Genomic DNA, 24,781 nt, shown 5'->3' with positions numbered 1-24,781 from the left:
GGAATATTAAAATAATATAAGGAGGACATTTATTATCCTTTCACCTAATTGTGATACGTTCACCTTCTTTAGTTATTTTCATTTCAGTTTTACTTGCAGACAGAAACGTGTGCTATGCATTAGTAAGTGCTCTTCTGCTCTTGATAGGATAATTTCCATGCCTGTATTTGGTAAGCACTATGGTATATTTTTGAGTAGGATATATGTGACCTTTAAGTACGAGGGCTGTAAATAGAAATTTACTATGCATTTGTTTTTTCCATTAGTATAAAGTTTTCACTGGGGTATAGGAATACATAGCTTGATTTTTATTGTATTTTCCTTTAACTTTATTTATAGAAACATTGTTTGGCTTTATTATTGGCATGAAAACATGCTACTTCAACAGATTATTGCAACATTGTCATGAAGGAAACATTTTTTAAAGGTTACCCTCTGACTTCGATCAGTAATGCGTACTACTAATACCTGCACCCTGGAAATAGGTCAGAGACTAAACTTTCACATAGGCTAACAAACACAGGATAACAACTTCACTTAAACTTACTCTCACCATAGTACAATGATGAGCTAATTGATCTGCACTATAAAAGACTGAAAATCATTAAGTACTTGAAGCGATGATGTGAATTGAGCTGTATTTTGGTCAAGAGACACTATCCATGAGACAAAGCCCCTATGGTTTGTAGCTTTGATTAGATTCTTTGTCTTCAGATGTTGTTTTCTTTTACTTCACTCACTTCTTATTAACGCAGAATACTAATGGTAAGAGGCCATCCTAGTTAAGGTTTAAGCAAAGAGGAGTTGTTTGTTTCTGGATCTTGAGTGTGTTTGGCCATAGTTTTAGGTTTGAGATTAAAAAAAAATGTAGATTTGATTTGAGATGAAATTTTTTATATTCTTTTGAGATGCAAAGATCAAACATGTGGGCAATCCTAGAAAAATTCCATTGTTTGGCGCTGCACTTAAATCAGAACATAAATTATAAAAATAGTTTAAGATGTGGAGAAATAGACTCTGAGTATGATCATGGAGCACTGTCAGCTCTAACATTCTGCTTATCTGATTTTGATCTTCCCTTATGGTCTTCTGATGAAATTGTAGTAGAGCCAACTGAAAATCATCATTATTCTAGCACTTAGTGTGGGATTTAGTGACGTACAGCTGAAGCCATTCTTCAAAGAGCTTATTCTCTTCAAATACTTGGAGAACTGTTACTTCATCACGAGCAGTAGTCAAATACTTCCTCTGCCTCTTTTCCTCTTAGCAAGCTTATGAGAATTTTTGGTCTTTACTTCTTCTTTCTTCCCCCCCTTAAGTAATGAGAAACCTTTCCTACTCAGGTCTCAATCAGCCTGCACACCAATTAAGCTAATTGGCAACATATTTGATACACTCCCTAATTACAGCTGCAGAAATTTTCAGAGAACAGCCTTTCTGCAATTTTTCCTTCAATCAAAAAATAAAAAGCAATAAACCCACCACAAGTCTAACTGTTCCCTGGTAGGACTGTTAAAATGCTTTCAGAAGAATGTGGTAAGGTGGCTCCCTGACTTTCTGGTTGCTGTGGCCGCTTAGTACTATTTGAGTATTTCAGTGAGGAGGTAGACACTTCCAAAGAATTTTCTCATAGGAGATTTTCCGATAATAACTCTGGGCAGGCGATGATCTCGGGAAAGGCATTACTGGAGTGCATGGTATTCTGAGTACTGTAAGAGCATAAAAGCTTATAGAAGGCTCTCACAAACTAATTTAACCTAGAGCAGCCTTGGGGTTTTGCTAAGTCATGCAATTAGCCAAACCATCCCCTGGTGTGGCTTCTAATTAAATACAGAGTTCCTCCCCTCAGTCCTCCTCTTCATTTAAAGAGCAGTTCATGCTCTCTGGTGACCTCACTTGCCAGTTACAACAGCTTTGAAAGGACAATGTGTTATGTAAAAGCTGCAAATCCTGTTTATAAAGTAAGTTGTTGTTTGTTTGGGTTTTTTTTATTCTTTGGTCATGCTTTAGTGGAGAGAGGAGAATTCTATTTAAATTGAAGTATTAGTAGTAACTGGCAATATACCACTTGCCATTATAGAAAAGAGCTGAGCTACTCTGGTCTGTGAATGAGACAGGCTTCATCTTTTGTTTTGTTTTTCAACCTAAGTGGGGGAAAAAAAGTGCATCTTCTATTTTAATTTCGTGTTTGCTGTGAATTGTTGGTTTTATGCATAACCCCTTTCCATCTAGCATTATTTCAGCTCAGCTGCTTTGTCTTATTTTTAATTTTTTTTTTTTTTTTTTTTTTGGTTTTTTTTATTCTTTGGTCATGCTTTAGTGGAGAGAGGAGAATTCTATTTAAATTGAAGTATTAGTAGTAACTGGCAATATACCACTTGCCATTATAGAAAAGAGCTGAGCTACTCTGGTCTGTGAATGAGACAGGCTTCATCTTTTGTTTTGTTTTTCAACCTAAGTGGGGGAAAAAAAGTGCATCTTCTATTTTAATTTCGTGTTTGCTGTGAATTGTTGGTTTTATGCATAACCCCTTTCCATCTAGCATTATTTCAGCTCAGCTGCTTTGTCTTATTTTTAATCAGTCTCCAAGTGCAGTTACCAGATCTAGCCTTCTTACAAAGAAGTAATTTGTTGCCTTGGGCCTTGTGACTAGAAGGGAATAATGCTTAAGCAGGGACGCACATATAGAAAGGAAGACAATGACTTCTAACACTGTTGAAATGTCAGACCGTGACCTTTAAAAAGGCTGAAAGAAACCAGAGGGCATAAGCCCTAAGGGATGTTTCTGCATGAGCAAGGGTGGGAGTTGACTATTTTTGTATCTATGAAAAAACGTGATATATTGCTGCCTTCAGTTATTCAGCCTATGGAATTGCACATGTTCCTAAGCAGGGATCACATTGTGCTCTGTTGAGGAAACAAGAAGAGTCCTCTTTTCGGAAAGTAGAGCTGAACTTAAGTGCATATTATGGTTGTGCATCCTCTTAAATGTAAATAATTTGAAACATCCTGGCAGGATCAGTACTTTAAAAAGCAACACCAAAGAAAACAACAGCCCCCTCCCGAAACAAAAACACAGGTACTGTGCAGATAAACCGATCTGAAATCTTTAACTATCGTGAGAGAGAAGGGTTTTGTTTCACACCATATTTGAAATACCCACATATGGCAGGAAAGTCTTCTTGGGAAGTTACCTGTTCCATGCTTAGAGGAGAGTGCTGGCAATGGTAATTACAGTGTGTTTCCTTGCACGGTGTCCAACTGTTCTTCAGAATTAGCCTGTAGGTCCTGATGTGGTCACAATACAAGGTAATAGTGGATTTTAGGTGATTTAGAGAAGCAACAGGCAGAAAAATGCCAAGAAAAACACTGAGATGCTCCAGGTATAAAGTATTTACTTTTTAGCTTGTATTGCAGTAACAACTAGACAGAATTTAGTACTCTTGTGCTGAGGAAGGAACTGCATGCACATGCGGCAGAGACATATCAACCTGAAAGGACCAGCTATATAATTTTTCAGCACACAATCTGCTTGCAGTGCTAATTTTCATGGGGCGCTATGTGCACTTTATCTGATGAACTTTTTATTGGGAACGTTTCTCCTATTTCTGTACAGTGTATGAGATTCTTCACCTATTACAAGTATCTCCTCCCAAGATATTACCGATGAATCTGATCTGTCTTCCTTCTTCAGGTGGAGTAGTAAGGTATCAAAATTACTTAAGATATGCAAAGTTCTTCACTTTCAATGACTATGGTATCAGTAATGCTACTTGCTATTTATACAAAATTTAAGACTTGAGGGCTTTAAATTTTATGTGGCGCCTCTGTGAACCACATGTAATTTGGGAGAACACTTTTAATATGTCATTTTAATGCTTTTGCTTTCCTTCACTTTCTGTGGTTGATTTATTCCTGGATATTTCCTAAAGTGCCAGGCAGTAAATGTCTGTACATTCTGTGATTTATTTGAGCAACTCAAACCATTTTTCAGGGACCAAGAAAAAGGTCTTAAATATTTGTAGACTGCATGCATAGATATGTAAAGAAGCAAAGCTTAGCTTAATTTGTAAAAATGAAATAGTGACATAAATTAGATCAAGTAATCAGTACTTTTCTGTTCAGTCTTAATTATGTATTTGTTGTCTTTCAAATACAGGTTTAATCCTTATCTTTGTAATGTAATAACACAACAGTTGGTAGTGATTTGTGGATCGTGGTAACTAGGCATAGAAATACTTGCTCAACTATTTATTCCATTTATCCAGTGATTTGATTATTATCCAACTAGGACAATGAGAGGTAGCTAGTATGTTCAAGAATGCTTCCCTATGAATGGCTAATGTCAAGCTTTAAATGACCTGCCTTTATTACACATGTACTAGGTTAAAAAAAAATCCAGTACCTCTTTTACATGCCAGTTTAGTAGGAAGGCTGTGGATTAAAATGGAAACAGAGAATAGCTTTCCTGTGAAAGTAATATTCAAAAAGTAAGATGGAGTTTGAGAAGAAAGGTTGGAGGCTTTACATTTTTTTTCTTTTTAACTTTTAAAGGGTAACATAATCCTTTATTAAGGTTTTATTAGATTTTTTTTTTTTTTTTTGCTTACCCTTTGTAGTGATGGGGGGAAAAAAAGGAATTTCACTTTGGATTGACCTGAGAGAATTGTTTTTGGTCAGTTTAGCTGGGCAGCTGAAAAATCAGTTATTCACACAGATTTAGAGTAGAATATACCAAACTGCAGCACCAGTTCTATAAATTAGCCCTACTGAATAAAATGCAGTGGCCAGTGCATGTTCCAAATGCAACTTAAATAGGGTAATACCTTTTGGCTGGTTTTCTGCTTGCAGACAAATCCTAGTAGGTACTGCTCTTTATTCTGTAGACATTCAATTAGAAAACTTCATCTTTTAATCTGTTATTTACAAGCAGTGATGTGAAGCATCAGTCAATTAAACAATTGTAAAATCCATTTGGTACATACTAAGTTGTCTGTGTTAAGTCTGTTTGCTTGCAGTAGGATTTTCTCTTAACTACACACAAACATAGATGCTAAAAATGAATTAAACTATTTCAAATGTGCATATGGGTTCACATGTGCAAATATACACTGAGACACTCATGAGGATAATTGTTTTGAATGCTCAGAGAACCAGCCTCTAAGAGCTCGCTATGACAGGGACTTCAATTTGTGTTCTTCATAAGTGTGAAGACCTACTTGCCAGAAAGTATGTCTGTAATTTGTTTTAAATGTAGGATTATTGTTTCTGAGCTTTCTATTGTATGTTTTTCACCAGTGCTTCTGAAATTTTTTGTTCACAGCTTCTCAGTGGAACTAGAATGCAAAACTATTCATGTCCAAGTAGCAGAGATTTTTAAGTATCCAAGATAATTAGAGGGTAGGGGAAAATAATCTTGAGCTCTCAGTGCTGCTTGTGCAGCCCCCCTGCAGTCTTTATTGCTGCTGAATTTCAAACATCCTCCACATTCTCCAGGAGGAACTTTCCTGCAATTAAATAGCCGGAGTCCTCAGCTTCACGTCTCATGGCATCCTCGGAGGAGGATTCTGACTGTGACACCCAGGTATAACATTCCAATTTCTAGTCAGACTTCAAGAAAACAAGGTATTTGGCTGAGGCAGATTTTAATATGACCTTTAGAATCTGCAAGGAGATGTGAAACTGGCTCAAAATTGTCAGAACAAACTCCCAAAGAAGTGCCAAAGAAAACATTGGATACTTTCTGTCAGGCAGACAAAAAAAAAAGAGGAGTTCTAGCTTATCTTTCTATTTTTAGGTGTTTACAGAGTGTCAAACACTGTAGCATCTTTATCAGTACCATAAGCTTATCTAGAAATCACTTTTAAATAGGTATGAGAAGGAAGAGAAAGAGGATGATTTGAAAAGGTGGAATCAGTTTCTGAATAAGACTTTGGAGATTTGCATGAGCAAAGAACTTTCCCTAGATTTAGCTAAATGAATACTAGGTAAGTTCAGGAGTTCATGCCCTTTGGAGTTTCCCTGGATAGGAAAAAAAATTATGGAGCTACAAAATGATAATTTCAATCCTCTTAACTCTTCTGTCTATTACACTTTTGAGAAAGTTGAGAGAATAGCACGCTGGTTTATTTCCAGAACAAGAACAGAAGGAATTTTAAAGATACAGTAATATGCCATGTATCTGTAAAATATGTTTCTAAAGAGGCAAAATATTTTATTACAAAATAAACTGTCAAATTGCAAACTGGCTTTGTTTTAAAAAAAAAAATTAGTAATTCACAGCCCTGTAGAACAGTAAGTCAGACTTTCAAAGGTATTTTAAGTCTGAAAAGATGCATATAATGCATTATTGAATATTTAAAAGTACTTGACCTGGTTAGTGACTTGCTGTGAAATTCTACTTGTGTCTTTAAGGTCTAAGTACAGCTGAAAAATTAACTCCTAAGTAAATAAATCGGCACTCTTCAAAGAATCACAATCTGTTGTCTCTCTCGCACTGGAAAATCAGACTAGTCATCTCTCTTAAAAAGGTTTGGAGGTTTGCCATGCTAACCCATTAACCACACTGTTGCAATGACTTAGCTGTGCCTGGGCTAAGGCAAGGGCAAGCAATGAGCTTCATATTTGTGGTCGACCAAGGGCTTGAAACTGATGCAGGTTTCTGCATGGTGATGACTCCAGGAGCTGCTAGACAATCTGGAATGATCCAGCAGCCTCCTGCCACCAGAAGGAATTGGTCCCACTCTCCCATAGCGGGGCTCTGGTGTGTAACTCTGCCCTCCTGTGCACGCTCTCGGCACCTCAGCCAGCCTCTTACTGAGCCAATACAGTGTGTTAATTCACCAGAAAATGAGCAGGAAAAAGTAGATTATTTCTGCCAATCTAGATGAGCTGAGTCATCTCACCTGAAAGAAGCGATGACTGCCCAATTTGCCTAGTGGGGAGAGCATGATTTTGCAACTGTGAGGAAGCAAAAGAGGAATGAGAAGAGAGGAGCCACTTAGCAGCAAGTTTTAGACTGGATCATCTCTTCTGCTCAGTCACCATCTGGGAGTGGATTATCATGGATACTCCTGGGGATGATAAAGCAGCTGAGGTATAGCTAGCTTGCACACACAGATGCTTTAGTTAGCTCTGCAAAACTTTCTTTAGGAAAAAAGTATGCATTCATTTTTCCTCTCTGGCGTATAGAGAGAGGCAAGGTACCATTCCTGATGCTATTGGAGATAGCTGAGCATCTGTAAGCATGCTACAGGCCTTCTAGAAGTTTGATGTCATTCAATGGTCAGAATTAGACTCCTGAAAAAACTGCCTGGTTGGTTATTCTGGTGTTTGTGTGCCTCTTTTTCAGGCAAATTCTTTTTCTGAGAGGCCTTAGCTTCCTACTTAGTTGATAAGAAGATGAAAAGGATTGGGAACGTGTCAGGGTTACAGATGTACCTTGTAGCAAAGAGAGAAAACTTCATGTGAAGGATGAAGACCTCATGATTCAGAAGCTAATAAGAACATACCGAGAAGGTTCTCACTCATCTCCATTAATGAGTATAACCTTTGTATTTGGGGAAAGTTGGTGAGATATCTTAGTGGTTGCTGACAGATTTGGACTGTACGTGTTATTTTAGAACAGCTTTTCAGGACGGGAATTAAACATTTGTTTCCCGAATCTTCTAAGCAGGAGGACCCTATGGAATTCAGGACACTATGCATTCCCATGTTCATAGTGTGTCTATACTAGAGACCGTAGTGAAGAATAGAAACACCCAAGAAGCTCTGCTAATTAGCTCTGGCTCTGTTCCATGCTACCAAAGTCAGATTCTTTCTTGTATCTGTGCTTGTGTGTGTACATGTGTGTATATACATATATATATTCTATGGTGCCCTCCAATTTCTAGACTTTTCAGGTCCAAATACCCATTAATAACTTCACTTCCTTCTGAAAGCACACTCAAATATTTTTAAGTTGCGCTTTCTTTAATGAATGTAAAATGGGTATGTATTTAGTGAAATATTGCTAGTTTTATTGACATTCCTGGAAATTTACTGCATATACCATCATTATGGTGTTATTTAAATAAGACTTAAAAAAAAAAAATAAATCTTTTTATCTTGTTAGTGAATGTAGCAATAGAAGATTGATATTGTAATTGTTGGTTGTACAAATTCAGTGTTAGGCACAGAGCCTACAGCAAGACGTAGAGGCACAATATGGATTAACAAATTAAAAATGAATTAAAAAAAAATCATACTCTGGAGGGGGATAGTGATCAGCCAGCAGCCACAAACACTTCTGTGCTGCAGTTCACATTCCACTGGAATTGGATTAGGGTGTACAGACATGGCTTGTCTCATAAAAGGCCAGCAGCAGAAACTGGTCTATTACTTTTGCTGAGTCAGGTGTTAATGTAATGCTTAGAATTTTTTTCTTCCCATCAATAACAGCCTGGTAGCAGAACTGCAGCCTCCACACAGTCCCTGGTATCCTTGCAGAAAATGAAGGGGGAACTTTGCAGACATTTGAGGCAGAATCTGACTGACTTCTGATTGTCTGAATAGAGTCTGTTTAAGCAGTATAAGGCTGTTCCAGGCGCAGTCCTGTATTTCTGTCTCTGTCATGAGGAATTTGACAATTGATGTTGGACTCCTGGCACTCTGCACTCCCCCCCTACCCAGGCTTACTTTCCTTTTATTGGTTCCTAAACATAATTACACTAGAAATAATATTTAAGTCAAGATACTCCTGACAAGAATTTTAGCTTTCTAAGTTTGTGGGGTTTTTTGGGTTCAGGGTGTGTGTGTGTGTTTTGTTTTATAAGTCTTTGAAATCTTCATAGTTTCTTTCTTCCTCTGCAAGTAGAGGCATAGGAGGGGAGGGGGGTACAGAAGGGGGGAGACAAACTATTGCCATTGAAAGCCGTTCAGTACATTAGACACTGAAGCCCTTGTCTCTTAGTTCTTTCACCACTAGGGTGTCTTGAGCCATAAGTGATAGCACCTACCTAGTACTATTTTCATTAAAGAGAGAGTCTATCTTTTTATGGTTTATTAAATAAGTGCATCAAAATTGCAAAAAAAAGGCCAAGAGATGGTGTGTGTCAAGATGGCCCAGTGAGTTAGTGATGAAAGCTCACTCTTTGCTGTAAGCAATGACACGCTCAAGGGAATGATGCATCTTATCATGTCTAGTACCTTTTACTCCTTGCAGTTGATGGACTGGGGACAGCCCTCTGTGTGATTATTGATGTTTTGCATCTGGAGTGTCAGAAAAATTTTCCTAGCCACTCTTTCCCTATCCCCCAGTAGTTAACATGTCTGTGGGTTTGGGTTTTTTTTTTCCTTTTTTTCTTACTGTAAACTTTGTGGTGCCCATCACTGCTTTGCCCTTTCATGTTCAGGCTGACACCAGATCTTATGTGAAACAGTGCTGTATCCTTTTATCTTAATACTTTTCTCTGTAATTATTACTTTGCTGCCTTTTCAGGTGGTAACTTGCCTTTGTTATATGATCTTTCTCTGATCATTTTTGTATCGCTTGGTAATATAAAGGTGTATGTGTTCCTCTGCAGCCCTTTTATTTAAACGATTTCTTTATCTGTCTGTCAATGTGAATAATAAAATAACTTCAGGATTGTTCATCTGTCTCTTAATGAATGATGAGGTGTAGTCTGTCCTGACATCAATGATTAATTTACAAAAGTTTCTTCAAACTTCAGTAAAATGTGACATTCCAAGAAAATATTGTGTCATCAGACTATAGTGCTGTTGTCAGAAAGACCTTATCTGACTGCTAATCAGGCCCATCAAGGCAACTGGAGTTCCTGGATTGATACAGCAACTGGGGGTACAATCTGCATCTGTGAGTATGTATCAAAGATGAGCATTTATAAACTCATCAAGTCAAATAACAGTTAAAGTATGAAAAGTGCTGGATGAGTATATGACCTTGAATGATCCTTGAAGTCATGCATATAAGGTTATGCATGCCCGTTACGCATGCCAAGGTCAGATGCCTGCTCTCACTCCAGACATGGAGGCATGGAAATCCTTTGATGTCATGATTCAACTTTCAGACTTATCATTTATGGCAGTGCACAAGGAGTTCCTGACAGGCAGGCTTGTGAAATTGATAGATTCATTTTGGTTTTAGTTTATTGCCCTGCTTTTGAAGCATCAGATAGTGGCTCATGTTAAGACTGAGGATTGTTTCTGTGGTGCCAGTTGCTTTGTCTGCTGGAGCAAGAGGTCCCTTTCTAGAAGACCATTTTCTGAATGTTTGTCACTTCTAAATTTTTCTGTAAAATCAAACATAGAGTTCCTGTGTGAAAGAGATTGTGTAGAGAGACTATATATTATAAGTCATTGTGGTTCAGTAACATCGCATTGACAACATAAATAACACTGTCACAGCAGCTGAATGGTCCAGTCACACACTTGACAGTGTGTACTTGATCTGGGATACAGAGATAGTAGGTACAAAGTCTGTCATCCAGGTTTACTTGCCGCCCTTTAGGTAAAATCAGAAGCTTGAGCCAGAGTCCTTGAAACGCTTGAGTGACAATTCTTTGAGGTGGGCCAAATGGTACACCACTAAAGATGGAGTAGATTTCTTAACTGAGGATTGCTCTGCAGATGTATTTCTTGTTTTCTGATTCAGCATTGTATTTGGAGACCCTTCTGGGATGAATTTCATGCTGTATTTCATTAGGAGGTTTTCTCCCTTTCCCACTCAGGTCATGGAAACTTCTTTGTGGAGTTAATAGAGAAATTGCAAGATGGACTACAAGATTGCTCAAGAGGAGCAATCTAGCAGGATTGGTAACACAGAAGCAAAAGTGGTTAAGATGTGCTTTAATGGGCAGGCTGTAACATGGCCTCTTGCAAAGAAGTCCAGCCTCTGTTTCAGCAAAGCATTAACTGACTTGTCTTTATGCACAGGAATATTCTCATAAAGTTTAAGCACATTGTGTCAGAGTCCTTCCTTCCTTGCAGGACCTGGCACTTAAAAATTCTTTCTGTTTCTGACTGCCGTAGCAATGCTTGATAGTTTTCATAAAAAGAATGGTTTGCAAGTGTGTATTCCTCTTAGAAATGATGGTACAAATGATTTGTCTGCATCTGTGCAAAGTTTAATTTACTTTATTCAGCATCTGCTTTGTGACTGTCACTTAATGTACGTTCCACTCTCCAACAATACTCCAACTTCTTTAAAATTCCCTTACAAGCAATGAGGAGTCACCTTTTTACAAAGAAGCTCTTCTACATAGTCTGTGGCCTTGATGTTCAAGTCATCTTTGCCTTGCTTTGTAACAAGCTCCGCACAGACATGCAGAACTGGAGCAAGAGTTGTAATAGCTTGGGGAAAGGGGGGGGATGTTGGCAGGTTGGGAACAGCATTGTTCTCAAAGAATGATAATTTCCCAAGGATGAAACAGTTACAGGGAATGTTATAAAGTGAAGCAGGCAGAGCCGTCTGAAATGCTAATAAGGAAAGGACTTAAAAAGAAATTGGTGACTTTTGGCTTTGAAGCCATTTTTCTTTTTAATTTGCTACGGATAAATGCATGACTCCTGGGTTCCAGAGTTCTATTTTTGTTTTCCTATTCGTGACACACTGATTTAGCCTTATTGTTGTTCTGTTGGTACTTGCCCTTTAGAATGATGGTGTTTGTTACCGAAAGCAAGAGATTTTTTTTGGAAACTGTTCTCTAATGGTGTGACAACACTAGGAGGAAAGATTAGGGTTCCTGCTGCCAGGTAGGCTGGATTCTTTTATTTCTGTACTGGTATGGAAGATAGACGCTGATATTCCTCTTCCAAGCAAGTAGGCTAAAAATTATGGGAAATCAGTGCTCCAGTGTGAATAGTGATAGTAATGCGTCAACCGTTATTTCAGCCTTATGTGTTACACAGCTGTGTAGAGAATAACGTGGTTACTGAACGTTTTTACATATAATAACGTCTTCATAAGGAAATACTTAGTTGTAAGAAATAGGTCATATTAAGGATAGGAAAACTTACCTGTTGCACTGTGGGCAGGAGCTCACTATCATATTAAGGATAGGAAAACTTACCTGTTGCACTGTTCCTGTGACGTGTAGGCAGGAGCTCACCATCACACTGTATCTCTGTGCTAGAGATGTGATGGCTCAGCTTCTTCTGTTATCTGTTTGTGGCAGAGATGTTGAACAAGAGGGTTTTTTTCTCTTTTTTTGGCTATATGACAAAGTAGTGGGAAGACTACAGGAAAATCTGGTTGATGTAGTCCTCAACCCCGCTTACATTTTCAGGTTTTATCAAAAAATTGCTGTTGAAAATCTTTTTGAAATGTTCATATCGAATACTGATGACAGAGAGGAATTAGTGATTTATGGCTGGTTTCTAGCCCTGAATGCATGCTGGCTTTATGGCTTTTGGTAAATCCCATCACTATTTTGGCATCAATTTCCAATTCTTAAAACCTTGTCTATTAACTTGAATTGTAGATTCTTTCAGGCAAATACTGTTCCTTTTGATGAAGTCTGATTTTGATTAAGGCTTCTGGTCGCAGAAGTAATGAAGATTTACTAATATAATTAAATTCCCAGAATCAACGCTAAAATGAGATGCTAACTAGGGAAGAAACCCAGCCTGTCCAACCGGATACCAAGCGGTTCACTTTTGGATGCATATAAGGTAGTATAACCTAACAGAAAATTAATCGTGCAGCTTTTGGGTTAATTTCTTGTCAGGGAATAACTCCACCATGCAATTTTCAATGTGGATATCTGTGGGATGGATTCATGTGTTTAGGGCATCAAGTCATTAAAATACTTTCCTGACTGTGTTACTGCACAGATTAGGTGTGCGGCTGTGTGAAAATGGTTTCAAAGAAAATCATCTGCAGTAAGATCCTGGGTGGGTTTGCAGGTTTTTGATCACGTGGTGCGGTGTGTTTCTTCCTGTGGGTTTCATTTGTTGCCCTCCAATTCATCTGAGCTATCGATGCTCTTTACAGCCTTTTGTGCTGTGCTGTTCTGTATCTACAGCGCTCCCTCCCTCTGGACTTCTGTTGGGCACCACTGCAAAGTGCAACCAATAAACAACTACTTTGCTTTTAAACAAGCAAAATGAGCGACTGCCACAAAGCCCGTATTGCCTTTCTGTCTGAGGTCAAAACCTCCCATCAGTTTGTCACTGTGTCATAAAGCTGTTCTCAATAAAGCATGGCACTTAATCAAAAGCTTGAAATTGCAGTGCTAATTGTTACAATCAAATTGAAGCCACAAGACTGGCAAAAGAGGGAGCACAGTAAGTCATCCTTGGAAAGCTCCAGTTTTGCCTATCCATATATAAGGGCTGCGCAGAAGGATGCTTGAAGCTAAGGAAGGAACATGACAAGCAACCAACACAAATACTGTAAGGTGGAAATGATCCTACTCAGATATTCATGTAACACAGTCTTAATTGACTCTGTCCATAGTAAGTGACAGATACCGGCAGAGTAGATCATCCCTCTGTTAAGAACTGACTGAGATACACCTGGGGATGGTATTCACTGTGGTTATAGCTTAGCTTTAAACTGCCTCACTTTTGGGCGTTAGTGGATTCAGCCACTTAACTAGGTTAAGACTGAAATGTCTTAATTTTCCAAAAGTGAGTGTGAAGTTTTTTTGGAACGGACATCCTTGTGACATTAGTCTCCAGATCTGGAAATAGGTCACACTACCAGATTTTTTTTTTTTTCCTAGAGATTTTGGCTAATAGGTCACACTACCAGATTTTTTTTTTTTCCCTAGAGATTTTGGCTAAAAAAAAAATTCCAATGCCTAACAAACCTAGGAGAGCAAAAGTGTTCAGAAGATTCGAGAACAGCTGAAACCCACTAAAAAGGTAACATTTCTGTCCAGGCTGAAAAGAACCACTTATCTCAGTCCCCAAGATGCAGCAACAAAATTCATCTATTGCGTTACCAGTCTGAGCTTGCAGCTGGTAAGGCAATTTTCCTAAGAAGTTGTTCCCTTCAATCTACAAGAAAAAGGCAATTTATTTTTTTTTAAATAGTAGCATTATATAATTGATTGGAAGAGTTTTTTTTTTTTCTCATGAATGCTGGATGATTGTGGATTGAACAGTTTTAGAAATAAAGTAACTGTTAGGGCAATGAAGTCCCAAGGATCTGGCAATATTCTATAGTGAAGTTAGTGGTCTGGCAGATTTCTTCAGTTTTCTGAAGCCATGGTCAATAGCTTTGTAGTAAAACTGAGGTATGAATAGGGGTTTTGTCATTGACTGAGAGCTGCTGTTACATGATATTAAAGAAATAAAAATTTAAGATTTTTAGCCAGACTGCAGTACAAAATTAATAGCCTAATGAAGAAAGCAGTATGACCTTTTGGAAGGTAAATGCAGCATGTTTACAACGTCATGTTCAGGGATATATCATATGCACAAGCTTTGGCTGTGTGGGAGACTGAATATGCTGACTTTTTCTCCTATTTTTTCAAATTCAGTGACCTGCAAAGAATTTGCTTCTTCATCAACGACAAGTATTTTTTTTAAACAGTGTCAGTCAGGGGAAGATTTACTAAAGAGAGAGGAAAGGAAACCACCCTACTACAGCATCTCTTCCTAGGTGGCCACTGACTGAAATCCTCAACAAACCATTCACAGCATGAGAGGTCAAATACAGATGTAGTTGTAAGGGATTGAGAAATAATAGCTCCTGGCATAAGCACAGCATCAAAATTAGATTTTATTGGTTTTCTTCAAACTGTTGGGGATCATCTCCTGAATGCAGAGTGCTGTAACACCACTCTGCAGTTGCAGAAGATTGTCTTCACCAGACCTTGCGGCGAAGCAGTTTACTCCAGTTGAGGGTCAGCCCCTTGAGATGCGGGAGCGCTGTGAGGCATCGCTTGCTGCGGTCCTCTGGAAGAATCTGTTTTTTCCCCTGCAATGTCTCAGCTTAAGATAAACTGATCTTGCAGCTGGCCACAACTAATCAATTCAAAGTTGAGCGGGTCTCTGTGGATCATAGGAATCTGTCCTTATGTGGATAGATTAAACTCCTGAAAGTTTGTTTTAATCTGGTACCGCTGCTTTCTCTATTGACACAGAGTATGATGTACTCTGTGCCGTACATCCACAAAGAGAACTAGCAAGGCTGGTTAATGTATTGCACTCTTGCACTTGGTTATTCTGCTGCCAAGTTCCCCGTGTAGACAAGCCTTCAGATATAGTGGTACAGTAAAGATAAGTTGCAGTTGCCGAATTTAACTGTATATTCCTTGTCTTGATGTTGTTTCCTTAACAGCACTTCAGTTACCCACCCTTTATTGTTTGACATATTTAAACTGAAAGATTCACTGTGTGATTCTTGTCTTATTTATTCAGGTGGGTTGTTCCTGTGGAATTTTGATTATGATGGTATAGATCTGTTGTAATATTTAGGGTAGATGCTATGACTTAAGTCTTTAAAACTCCACTTTTATGCTGGGTCTCACCCAATAACACACCAAATTGTAATCTTATGCAATTCTGCCTTTGTATAAACATGCATAATTTTTACAAAAATAGTCATGGTTGCAATTAAGGACGCTGATAGTTGTTTTTAATTTCCTATCCTTCAGAATCCTTAATAAACTTTCACGGTCAAAATCCAGATGGTACTGCAGAGCTCAGTGTAGTTTTTGAGAATTTTTTTCTGTTTGTGCTGATTATAACTCTCCCCAGATAGAAGTGTAAAATTGTTTGAATTTTTGGCCTTTGGCTGTTTGGAAAGCTGCTGTCAGCTTCCAGCATAAGCCAATTCATATTCAGTGCATGTCCACAGCTTGATGGTAGGGGGAAGTGCAACAGCGAGCAGACCAGTTTGCCATTGCCCAAAAATTTAAAAACCAATGGACCCTGCTCTGTCTGGTGAGATTGTTTCCTTTTTTTAATAGGCAGTTCACCTCCTGGTTTTTTTTTAATTTGTGTTGCTCTCCTATTCCAAAGAGTCATTGATTTACAAACTCTGAGGAACATTGTCCTGTGGAGATGGGGAATGCAGAGGGAAGATTTTTAATCCCTTAGATAATTAAGCACTAAAATAAATGATTAAAAAAAATTATGAGGCGAAACACTCTGTTAGTTTTAATATAAAAATAATGTACTTCTCCCTGTGGAATGCAAGGGAGGGAGCTGCAATCAAAATAAGGGAAATAAAAAAATTGAATACCCTGAGCTTTTTTCCCCTCTCTCTAAGTTCCCTCCTTGATGCCTCACTGTGTTTAATGGTGCTTTGCCAAGCTGTTGGGAGGAGTACAAAATGAGTGTGGAATTTATAAATGGGACATTAGATGGAGGAACGATGTTATGGGCTGGGTGATCTGAGGAGTACACAGCAGAACAGATTTCGCCTTAGGGCTGGATAGGAGAGATGCAGCCCTGCAACTCTAAGTACTAGCAAAGCCATTTAGAGTTGTTAGAAATATTTGTTGGGGGATTATCTAGAAAAAGGTCTTTAAAAACTTCATCTGCTCTCAATGAATATCTGGAGAGAGTGGGAGCCGAATGCTGAAAAAGTCCAAGGCTAAAATAAAGGGTGTTTTTGCAGGCAAAGTATCTCTGCAGTTTACTCTTGATTAAAAACAAGCAGAAAAGCCTCGGGTGTGACTTTCTCTAAATTCAAACAAGATCTAAGCTAAATTTCCCACCTCTAGGATCATGGGACTTCAGCCTTTTATTGCTGTTGCAATTTACAGTCTCACATGATGATGTGTGCTGAGGTCATTTTCCTGATTCTTCAGATGGAATTTATTTCTAATTCCAGGTGAGGTTTAAGAGTTGGCATTAATTAAACTTTTAAAAGTAAGTTTTTATTTTAATTGTTTATTGGGAGAGGATTTTCAGTTTTTCAAGATGGAGAGAAAGATTTCCAAAACTGTGAAACTCTTCTCTGCAATGCTTTCTTCCTGGCCTCTTTCATTCTGAGATTTGTTCCTTCTGTCTTACAGCTGAATGATGCCCACCCTTATCTAGGGTTGGTTTGGGTTTGGGTTTGTTTGGGTTTGGGTTGTGTTTTTTAATAGCCAGCTAGTTTTGCTTTTCCGTATAGAAAGTTCTTTGCTCCAGTTTTCCAGTTTATTGTTTTGCATTATGTTAGTGCCTGGAGACGTTAACTGAGATCACAGCCTTGTTGTTGTAGGTGATGGTCTTATATAAATAGTAAGATAAGTCTGTTGCATTTGCAGTCTACACAGACAAAGGGTGAGAGGAAATAACTAGTAATACCCTTGTTTGTTGGACACAGAACAGCAGCACAGGAAAAGCGACTTGTCTGAGATTGGACAAAGACCGTGGCAGAGTGAGATCTCCTGCATTACCTGCTTTGTTGTGGAGCATTTGTCAATGCCTTGATTGACATGCTGGTTATGGGTAGCATCAGTGTGGCTTCCTCTCCTGCAAAGGCGAATTCTCCTTTCAGGTGGTACAGCCCATAGGTAGATAAGATGATTGTTGCTGTGAGAGGCGTTTTCCAGATCGCTTTTGGTGAACACTTGCAGTCTGAAATCAGAGGTTTTTAGGAACTAACAATACCTTCCCATTGGATTTGAAGACAACAAGCCTCTTCTATCCTGTTCTAGGATTTGCAATGAATTGCAGTACATAAATGGTAGATTGGTGATTAGGAGTAACTGGCATCAGTTTAGGCCACGGCAGTACTTGATAGGCAAATAAATATTTAGGTCAGATGCCAAACAAAAAATAAGGACTAACAAAGCATTTCTGGACTAGAGCTTGGGAAACTGGGTTGCCTTTGAATGCCATCTGTGGTAACCCTTTGTCATCTTTCTGAATAAGGGTAAGGATTTGAATTTGCTGTGGAAAAAAAAATGCAATTTATTTCACAGTTAGGGTGTGAAGACATAAGCATGAAGGTCAGATGTTCAAACAGGAAAGGTCATATTGTATTTGCATCTGTATTTTTTAACGGTGTATGTTTTTGCTTTTTGGGACTGACAGTTCCTAGAAAGGATGGAGAGCTTATTCTTTGATATGATAGCCTGCCTCAGGTAATTGCTTGATGGCATAGTTAAAATAGATCTCTTGCAGTAAGAGAGGCTCAGTGTCATTGAAAGTGTTCTTTCAATGTGCAGTGACGTGCAGCCTGCAGATAATGCAGTTGTATTAAGGAACAATGTAGGGTTAGACAACAACAGTGGCGTGAATCCTGATAGTTATTTACAGAAAAAACCCACTTTTCATAGATGAAGTGAAATAGAGGGGACTATAAATTGGATGCAAATAAAGCTCCTTTTGAAATCCTCTAGTACCAGAGTGTTGTAAAGGAGCTTTTGTGTAAATGGTTATTGTGCTAACTATTCTTAAAGTGAAATTCAGCCTTGTGCAGGAAACCACTTAAAGGCCATGTATTGCTTGAGAGTGCTGAAAAGAAGTTTGAAGTGAACTCTAAGTGGTCCACGTGCAGCATTTGATGTAAAAACATTGCATTGGTTTCCTGTACAGGTGCAGCTTGCTTTAGTGATCAAATTCCTTTTTAAATGTGCCTGTGCAGTGATCTTACGTTGCAGATGCTGACTGGGTAATTTTGCTCTCCAATAATAAATGTATATTGCAAGTGAAGATGTGACCTTTGGCATGGGTAAACCTACACCAGCAACTTCTTTTAATCTAGCTGCCGTGTACAACATATCATAACCTATTGTTTTCCAAGATAATTAGATAAATCATCATTTACCTAGGCTACTTCTGCATGGATTGATGATGCTTGCTATTGCTGCTAATATCGGCTACAGTGAGGTCAATCCCCTCAGTAAAGTCAGTGAGGTTATATCACAGTATGACTTGAAGATCTGATCTTTTAAACTCTCCTTTCCTTTCAACAGTGACTGAGAGTCGAGGGATCCTGGAGAGTATACAGAGATTTTCTTTACTGCCAACTTACTTGCCTGTGACCTATCGTATCCACAATGCGGATGTTTCCTTCTTTCTTAAGGAAGCCAACCAGGATATTATGAGGAATTCTAGCTTGCAGTCCCGAGTGGAATCCTTTCTGATCTACAAATCCAAGAGGCCGCCTGTGTTAAATGCCAGCTATGGACCTTTTTCCGTTGAACAAGTAGTGCCCCAGGACTTAATGTTATCTTCAAATCCATTTGGATCTACTAACAAGTTCTCCTTTAATTGGAAACTTAAGGCCTTCATAATGAGCGACAAAATTTACCCAAGCAAGCCTAAAGTCCAGGTCCTGTTCTACATCGTGGGCAGGGACTGGGATGACTATAGCACTACGGAACGGCTGCCCTGCCTGCGGGTGTTTGCCTTTCGAGAGACGCGGGAAGTCAGAGGCAGCTGCAGGCTGAAAGGGGATCTGGGGTTGTGTGTGGCAGAGCTGGAGCTCCTGCCAAGCTGGTTTAACCCCCCCACGGTTGTTGCTGGCCGTAAGAAACCAATGGATCAGTCTGAAGGGAGCCCTGTGGAGCTTTACTATGCCATACAACCAGGAGATGAGAAAGGGGAATGCACCAAGGAGGATGTAAGGAAAAGCAATGGGATCCGACCAGGGCGCAATGACATTGATGAGTCGGGACCTCCCTTGCAGAGGATTGGAAGTGTCTTCCTTTACCAGACACATGCTGGCCCTTCTTTAAATGAGATGAGATTGGATAATAATATTGCCATCCAGTATGCACCAAAGACTGTCAAGCAAGGTGACGTTTTGACTTTCCTTGTATCTGTTGCTAAAAATTCAACAGAAGATCAGTTCACACTGAGGTAAGGCTGTTTTTGTGTTTCTTTGGTACCTTATTTTTTGTTTCTCTACTCTTGGTATGGGAAGTAACTTTCTCATGCATAAACTGTCTAACAATCCTACAATTGCTGCTCTACAGAAATTGTACTGCAGTTGGTTGACTCAATGTTTCTGCTATGGTTCAGTCTAATACCGTATGAATTGTCTGAGATGCGATCTCTTTGAGTGAGAAAGGCCTTTTCTTGAAGTTGTCCTTTGAGTACTTCTAAAAAAATTGAAATAGTAAAGCTGGGACCTATCTGTGTGCTAATAGGAGATAACATTTAAAGTCTCCTGAGCTGGAGTTTGCAGTGCTCCTAATCTTTCATTGAACTCATGTTAAGATTAGGAAAGCTCAAATCCGCAAAGGTATTTATAGGAAGTGAGCAAGAATTAGGCATCTACGTAGGATTTATATGCTTAAACATCTCTCCCCACCTTGTTGTAAGCCTGGTTCTGTTTTATAGGATGTTTGCAGTTCCTAAGTATTATTGATATGCCAAAACCATTTCTGAAAATGAAGAATACCTGAGGGTGGGGATGGTTGTTTTTTGAATGTAACGTCAAATGCTGCATTGGTTTACTTTGTTGCTTTCCAAGTATTGGAGTATTACAGTGGGAAGCTCGCTATAACCACCAACATAATACACGAAAGAACAGCAAAAACTATGAGGCTGCACTGTGGCAAACTGAGAGCAGATGTGCATCGCATGCAAGTGAGACTGTCTAGTTGTCTTTTCTTTAAGTTTACCCCTCTGTGTTCCAGCACTATAAACTAGGGTCGTGTGGCTGACACATGGAAGATTGGTGTGTGTAGAGCTGATTTCATTCTTTTATCCCTTACCAATGACTCATGTCAGCTCTTTTAGAACTGGAGGTAAATGTCGTACTCTGGCTTCTGAGATTAAGACTGACTTGTCTTGGGTGTTTGTCCTAGAAATGACCATTGGTGCCACGGCTCACAAAACATACCTCCAAAAGAGGAGGTGCATCATAAGAGGGAGCAGTGAGCTCCCCGCTCTTACAGATGTCACAGATGCATCATAGTCAGCAGCTGTGCTGAGCACTAGAGATGCTTGCTGCCTTCACTTAAGAAACCGTATCCTGCTCTGACTTGAGCAAAATACACTCTCCTTTCTCTGGTGGTTATACATCTCAAACTCCAAAAATCTCTGGCTAAAGTTACCTAGGGATGTTTCAGGGCTCAATTATTAAAATGGCACAAAGCTGTAAATGCAACATTGTTGAACTTGGATGTATACTTCATCCTGGAGTACGGAGTCAGATTTGACTCCACTGACCTGAGTACTAAGGGCTCAAACTGGCCATTCTCATTATTCCCCTCCTCCCCCGGGAGATTTGTGTGGGATTTCTGGGGGAAGTTGTTTGCCGTAAAATCAGGTCATTTTTCTTTTGCAAGTGTGTGATATATAAACTGAATAACCACAGCACTTAATTGCTGACTCGAGGACAGTTACTTCCTCTTCATCTGCTAGAGGACAAACACCAGTAGGATATCTACTCTCCTTAGCATATCAGGTTTTCATTTTCCGAGTCAATCTGCCTAAGATTTAAGTTGTTTCCTGAGTGACTAATTTCAAGACAGACAATCTGAGTTCCTCATAAGTAAGTGTTCAGGGTTGCCTTTCTATCTTTCTCTATACTAACGACTTTAAAGGGATATTACTTCAGACATGCATGGAAATTTCTACTACATATGAAAATTGGTTTGAATATAAACATTAAAAACCTTTTCTATCTAAGACAGAATTAAGGTAAAAATCTTTCATTGTTTTTACTCTGTAAATGCAGGGTCTTAGATGCTTTGAAGTCAGATTTCTATATTTCCATGACCTGTGATCAATTAAAAGTAGAGCTAGTTATAAACATGGTAATTATATTTAGGTTTATAAAATTTTCAGAAATCTTGCTTTGTTTAAATTAGGATGAAAACTGAACACCTGAACTTTTAAATGAATGCTTCTAAAATTATTTTTCTGGAAAAAAAAGGAAATGATGTGTTTGAATTTTAACTTTTTATTTTGAGATCTAAGGCATCATAAAACAAAAGAAAAGCTAAAAATAGATAGCAAATATTGGTTCAAAATGAAAAATGTGGCATTTTCTTCTTCAAAAACATGTTTGCTGTTACCTTTTAAAAACATGAATTTCTGTAACAGCTTGCTGTTACTCATGTCACTTTCGTGAGTTTTGATTTCTCTTGACCTGCTTTTCTAACAGTAACTGGCTTTCAGAGTATAATCTGCTGCAATATCAGAGCAGTTATAATATCTGTTCTACTTGTGCTTCTAAAGCACCATTGCCTGTCTGTCTTTGATCTAGCTACAGCATGTCTAAGCTGCTGTTTGGTTGTTTTCTTGGTCAGAATTGTAATTTCTATGTTCTGCATTCATTCCTCTGTGACATGTACATAGCTAATTCAGTTTTTGTGGTTGCTTTTTTATATATATCTTCTGCTGTAAGGGAAAAAGCAACTACCAGGTAAGAGCAAAAATTGAGCTTGATTAAATGCTTTGGCTTAAATTCTTTTTTTTATGTTGGGATCTCCTATAATCCCAGTGTCAGACAAGACACTAACACCTCTTTCATGGCCCTCTCTTTAGGAGTAAACGTAACTCCTAAGTGATTAGATATTGAAGTAGCCTTTGAAATAAGGCCCTATTTCAGGATTGGAAACCTTACATGTCAGTCTCGTATATCCATTATCCATAACTAAATGATCTTTAAAGCTCCATTCCAACCCAAACCATTCTATAATTATACTATATAGGTTCTCTTTTGATGTGGTCAACTAAACAAAAGACTGCGTTTGTGATATGCTGCCTGTTCTGATGTCAGAACAGACTCTCCAGCTGGCATTGTGTAAAAGCCATCAGAGACCTCTTCTGTGACCTGATCGAGTTTTAAGTCTCTAGAACTTTAAATTCTCTTGGTTTGTAGAGGTACAGACATTGGTCAGGGTAGATAGAAAGAAACTTCATCCTGTTAAAACACGTAAATATAAGGGTATGAACAGACATGTAAAAGGTCCTCGATTCCGTCAGCTGAGATGGAGCAAAAAGGTGCAGAAATGACCTGTTCGTGTAAACAATCAATAAAATGATTGATCATAATACATAGGAAAGGGTAACAGACCTTGTCCACTCAGACAGAAATGGTGAGTCTAAGGGGAAAAAAACCCTGCAGTTTGGGGAGAGGAAGAGCAGTCTCTGGCCCCAGCTGTTACACAGAAGGTCCCTCTGTATTTTCCAAATTATCCCTTTTCCCCGTACAATGTATGGATTTTTACCAACTGATGGCCAGTGTTTGTATTTCTAAATGAAAAAAACCTACGTCTGTTATGGGGAAAACACAGGGTTGCACATTAAACCCCACTATGTGGTCAGATTACTTCTAAGGGCTATAGAGGAGGTAATGTGTTTCAAGATGCCTTGTTTCACCAGACTGATTTTTGACAGGCCGCCTCAGAAGTAGGACTTAGCTCTAACAAACTCCTGGCTGTTTCCAACTTTGGGGTTCCAAGGTTTGGAAGGGAGTCCCAAGGGTGTAGGGAAAACCTTGCTAGATCCTTAGTTTGCAAAGACCATAAATTAATTCTATGGGTATCTGTTGCATCTGGTTAAAACTAACAAGAGGCTAATACGGCTAGCACTGCCAGCCGTTGTCATAGAATGAAGACACCGGATCTTTTCTTGCAGACACAGATTCGATACCCAATAATCCGTAAGCTTCCAGTGTGACTTTAAACCAGTCAGTTAATCTGCCTCCTCCTTTCCCTTTCTCTAACCTGGCAGTGCTGGGAGTAGTGACTGCTTCCATGCTGTGTCCTCTGATTGCAATGGCAGTGCTGCTCCTTGGGACAAAAAGTGGTGTGCTGGTGGCTGTTACGCGCAATGGGTTATTGGTCGTTATAGTTTCCGCTCCTATATTGTAAATATCAATAAAGCCAGCATGTGCTGCATTTATCTGGTCTCTTCTCACTCTGATCTCCTCTCTGATAAAGGAAAGGGCCTCCCCCCCATATAACTCTTTTATGAGAAAATGGTATTAATTTTTATTTTTAAACAGTCCCTTATTTTTAGAAGTTCTACCTTGAGTGGCAGCAAGACTTGGAACTGTATTCATAAAGTGAGGCCAAGGGCTGCTGGCAAAATGCTTTTACCATTGCTTTTGCTCCAGTGGACTGGAAATCATGGCTTGAACAGATGGAAAATATAGGATATACAGGTCAGAATGGAAGAAACAGCCACGCAAAATAACGAAAAGTCAAAAGTTGCTCATCACTACTGAATATTTTTTGTTTCAAAACAATTATGTTTAGAGTAAACTCTATCCCCTTTCTAATAGGAAATTTTCTCCAAGGGGGAACCTTCTAGAAACTGCTAAATTCTAAAATATATAGAGAAAGATACCTCTGGGTTTTTTTCTCATACTGCTGTTCTGCGCAGTGGAAGATTTAGAGTAGTGAACATGAAACTGATGGACTGTTTTTAATTTTGTGAAAGAGTTGGACCATAAGGGCCAAGGTCTAGGTTTTGTTTTTTAATGAACTAGAGAAATTAAAAATATTTGTCTTGACTCTGTATGGGTGTGAGAGTTAGAGGAAAGGAAGGAAGGAGAAAAAATGTAAATGATGGATAAATATGGACTACTGCTGTAAGCACCAGGTTGTAAGCTTGGACTGGAGCACTGAGCCTTAAGAAACTGGCTGATTTCTCAGCTTAATTCACAAACTTGCTTCCTCTTTAGTCTTGGCCAAGTCATTTAACCTCTTTGAAGCCATTTTATCACTGCTAATATCAACAGTTATTTGAAGATGACGTGCCGTATACAAACAACAAGCAATTATATCTTCCCAGTGAAGCAGTATTAAATGCCTTTATAAAATAAGTGTTGTGGTTTATCCTGGCAGGCAGCTAAACACCACACAGCCGTTCGCTCACTCCCCCCCACAGTGGGATGGGGGAGAGAATCAGGAAAAAAAAAAGT

General features: G+C 38.8%; 1 protein-coding gene across 1 annotated transcript in view; it reads left to right on the top strand.

Annotated features, from left to right (window-relative positions):
• TMEM132D (transmembrane protein 132D) overlaps nucleotides 1-24,781 on the top strand; it is a 265,283-nt gene that overhangs the window by 40,566 nt on the left and 199,936 nt on the right. The window contains exon 2 of the mRNA XM_009274370.1: nucleotides 18,867-19,755. Coding sequence (XP_009272645.1) covers nucleotides 18,867-19,755 — 889 coding nt within the window. The remainder of the gene's footprint in view (nucleotides 1-18,866; nucleotides 19,756-24,781) is intronic.

The sequence above is a fragment of the Aptenodytes forsteri genome, unplaced genomic scaffold (genome assembly GCF_000699145.1).
Source record: "Aptenodytes forsteri isolate BGI_AS27 unplaced genomic scaffold, ASM69914v1 Scaffold79, whole genome shotgun sequence".
Lineage (NCBI taxonomy): Eukaryota > Metazoa > Chordata > Aves > Sphenisciformes > Spheniscidae > Aptenodytes > Aptenodytes forsteri.
Note: the sequence above shows the minus strand (reverse complement) of the source record. Positions and strands in the feature narration are given on the sequence as shown.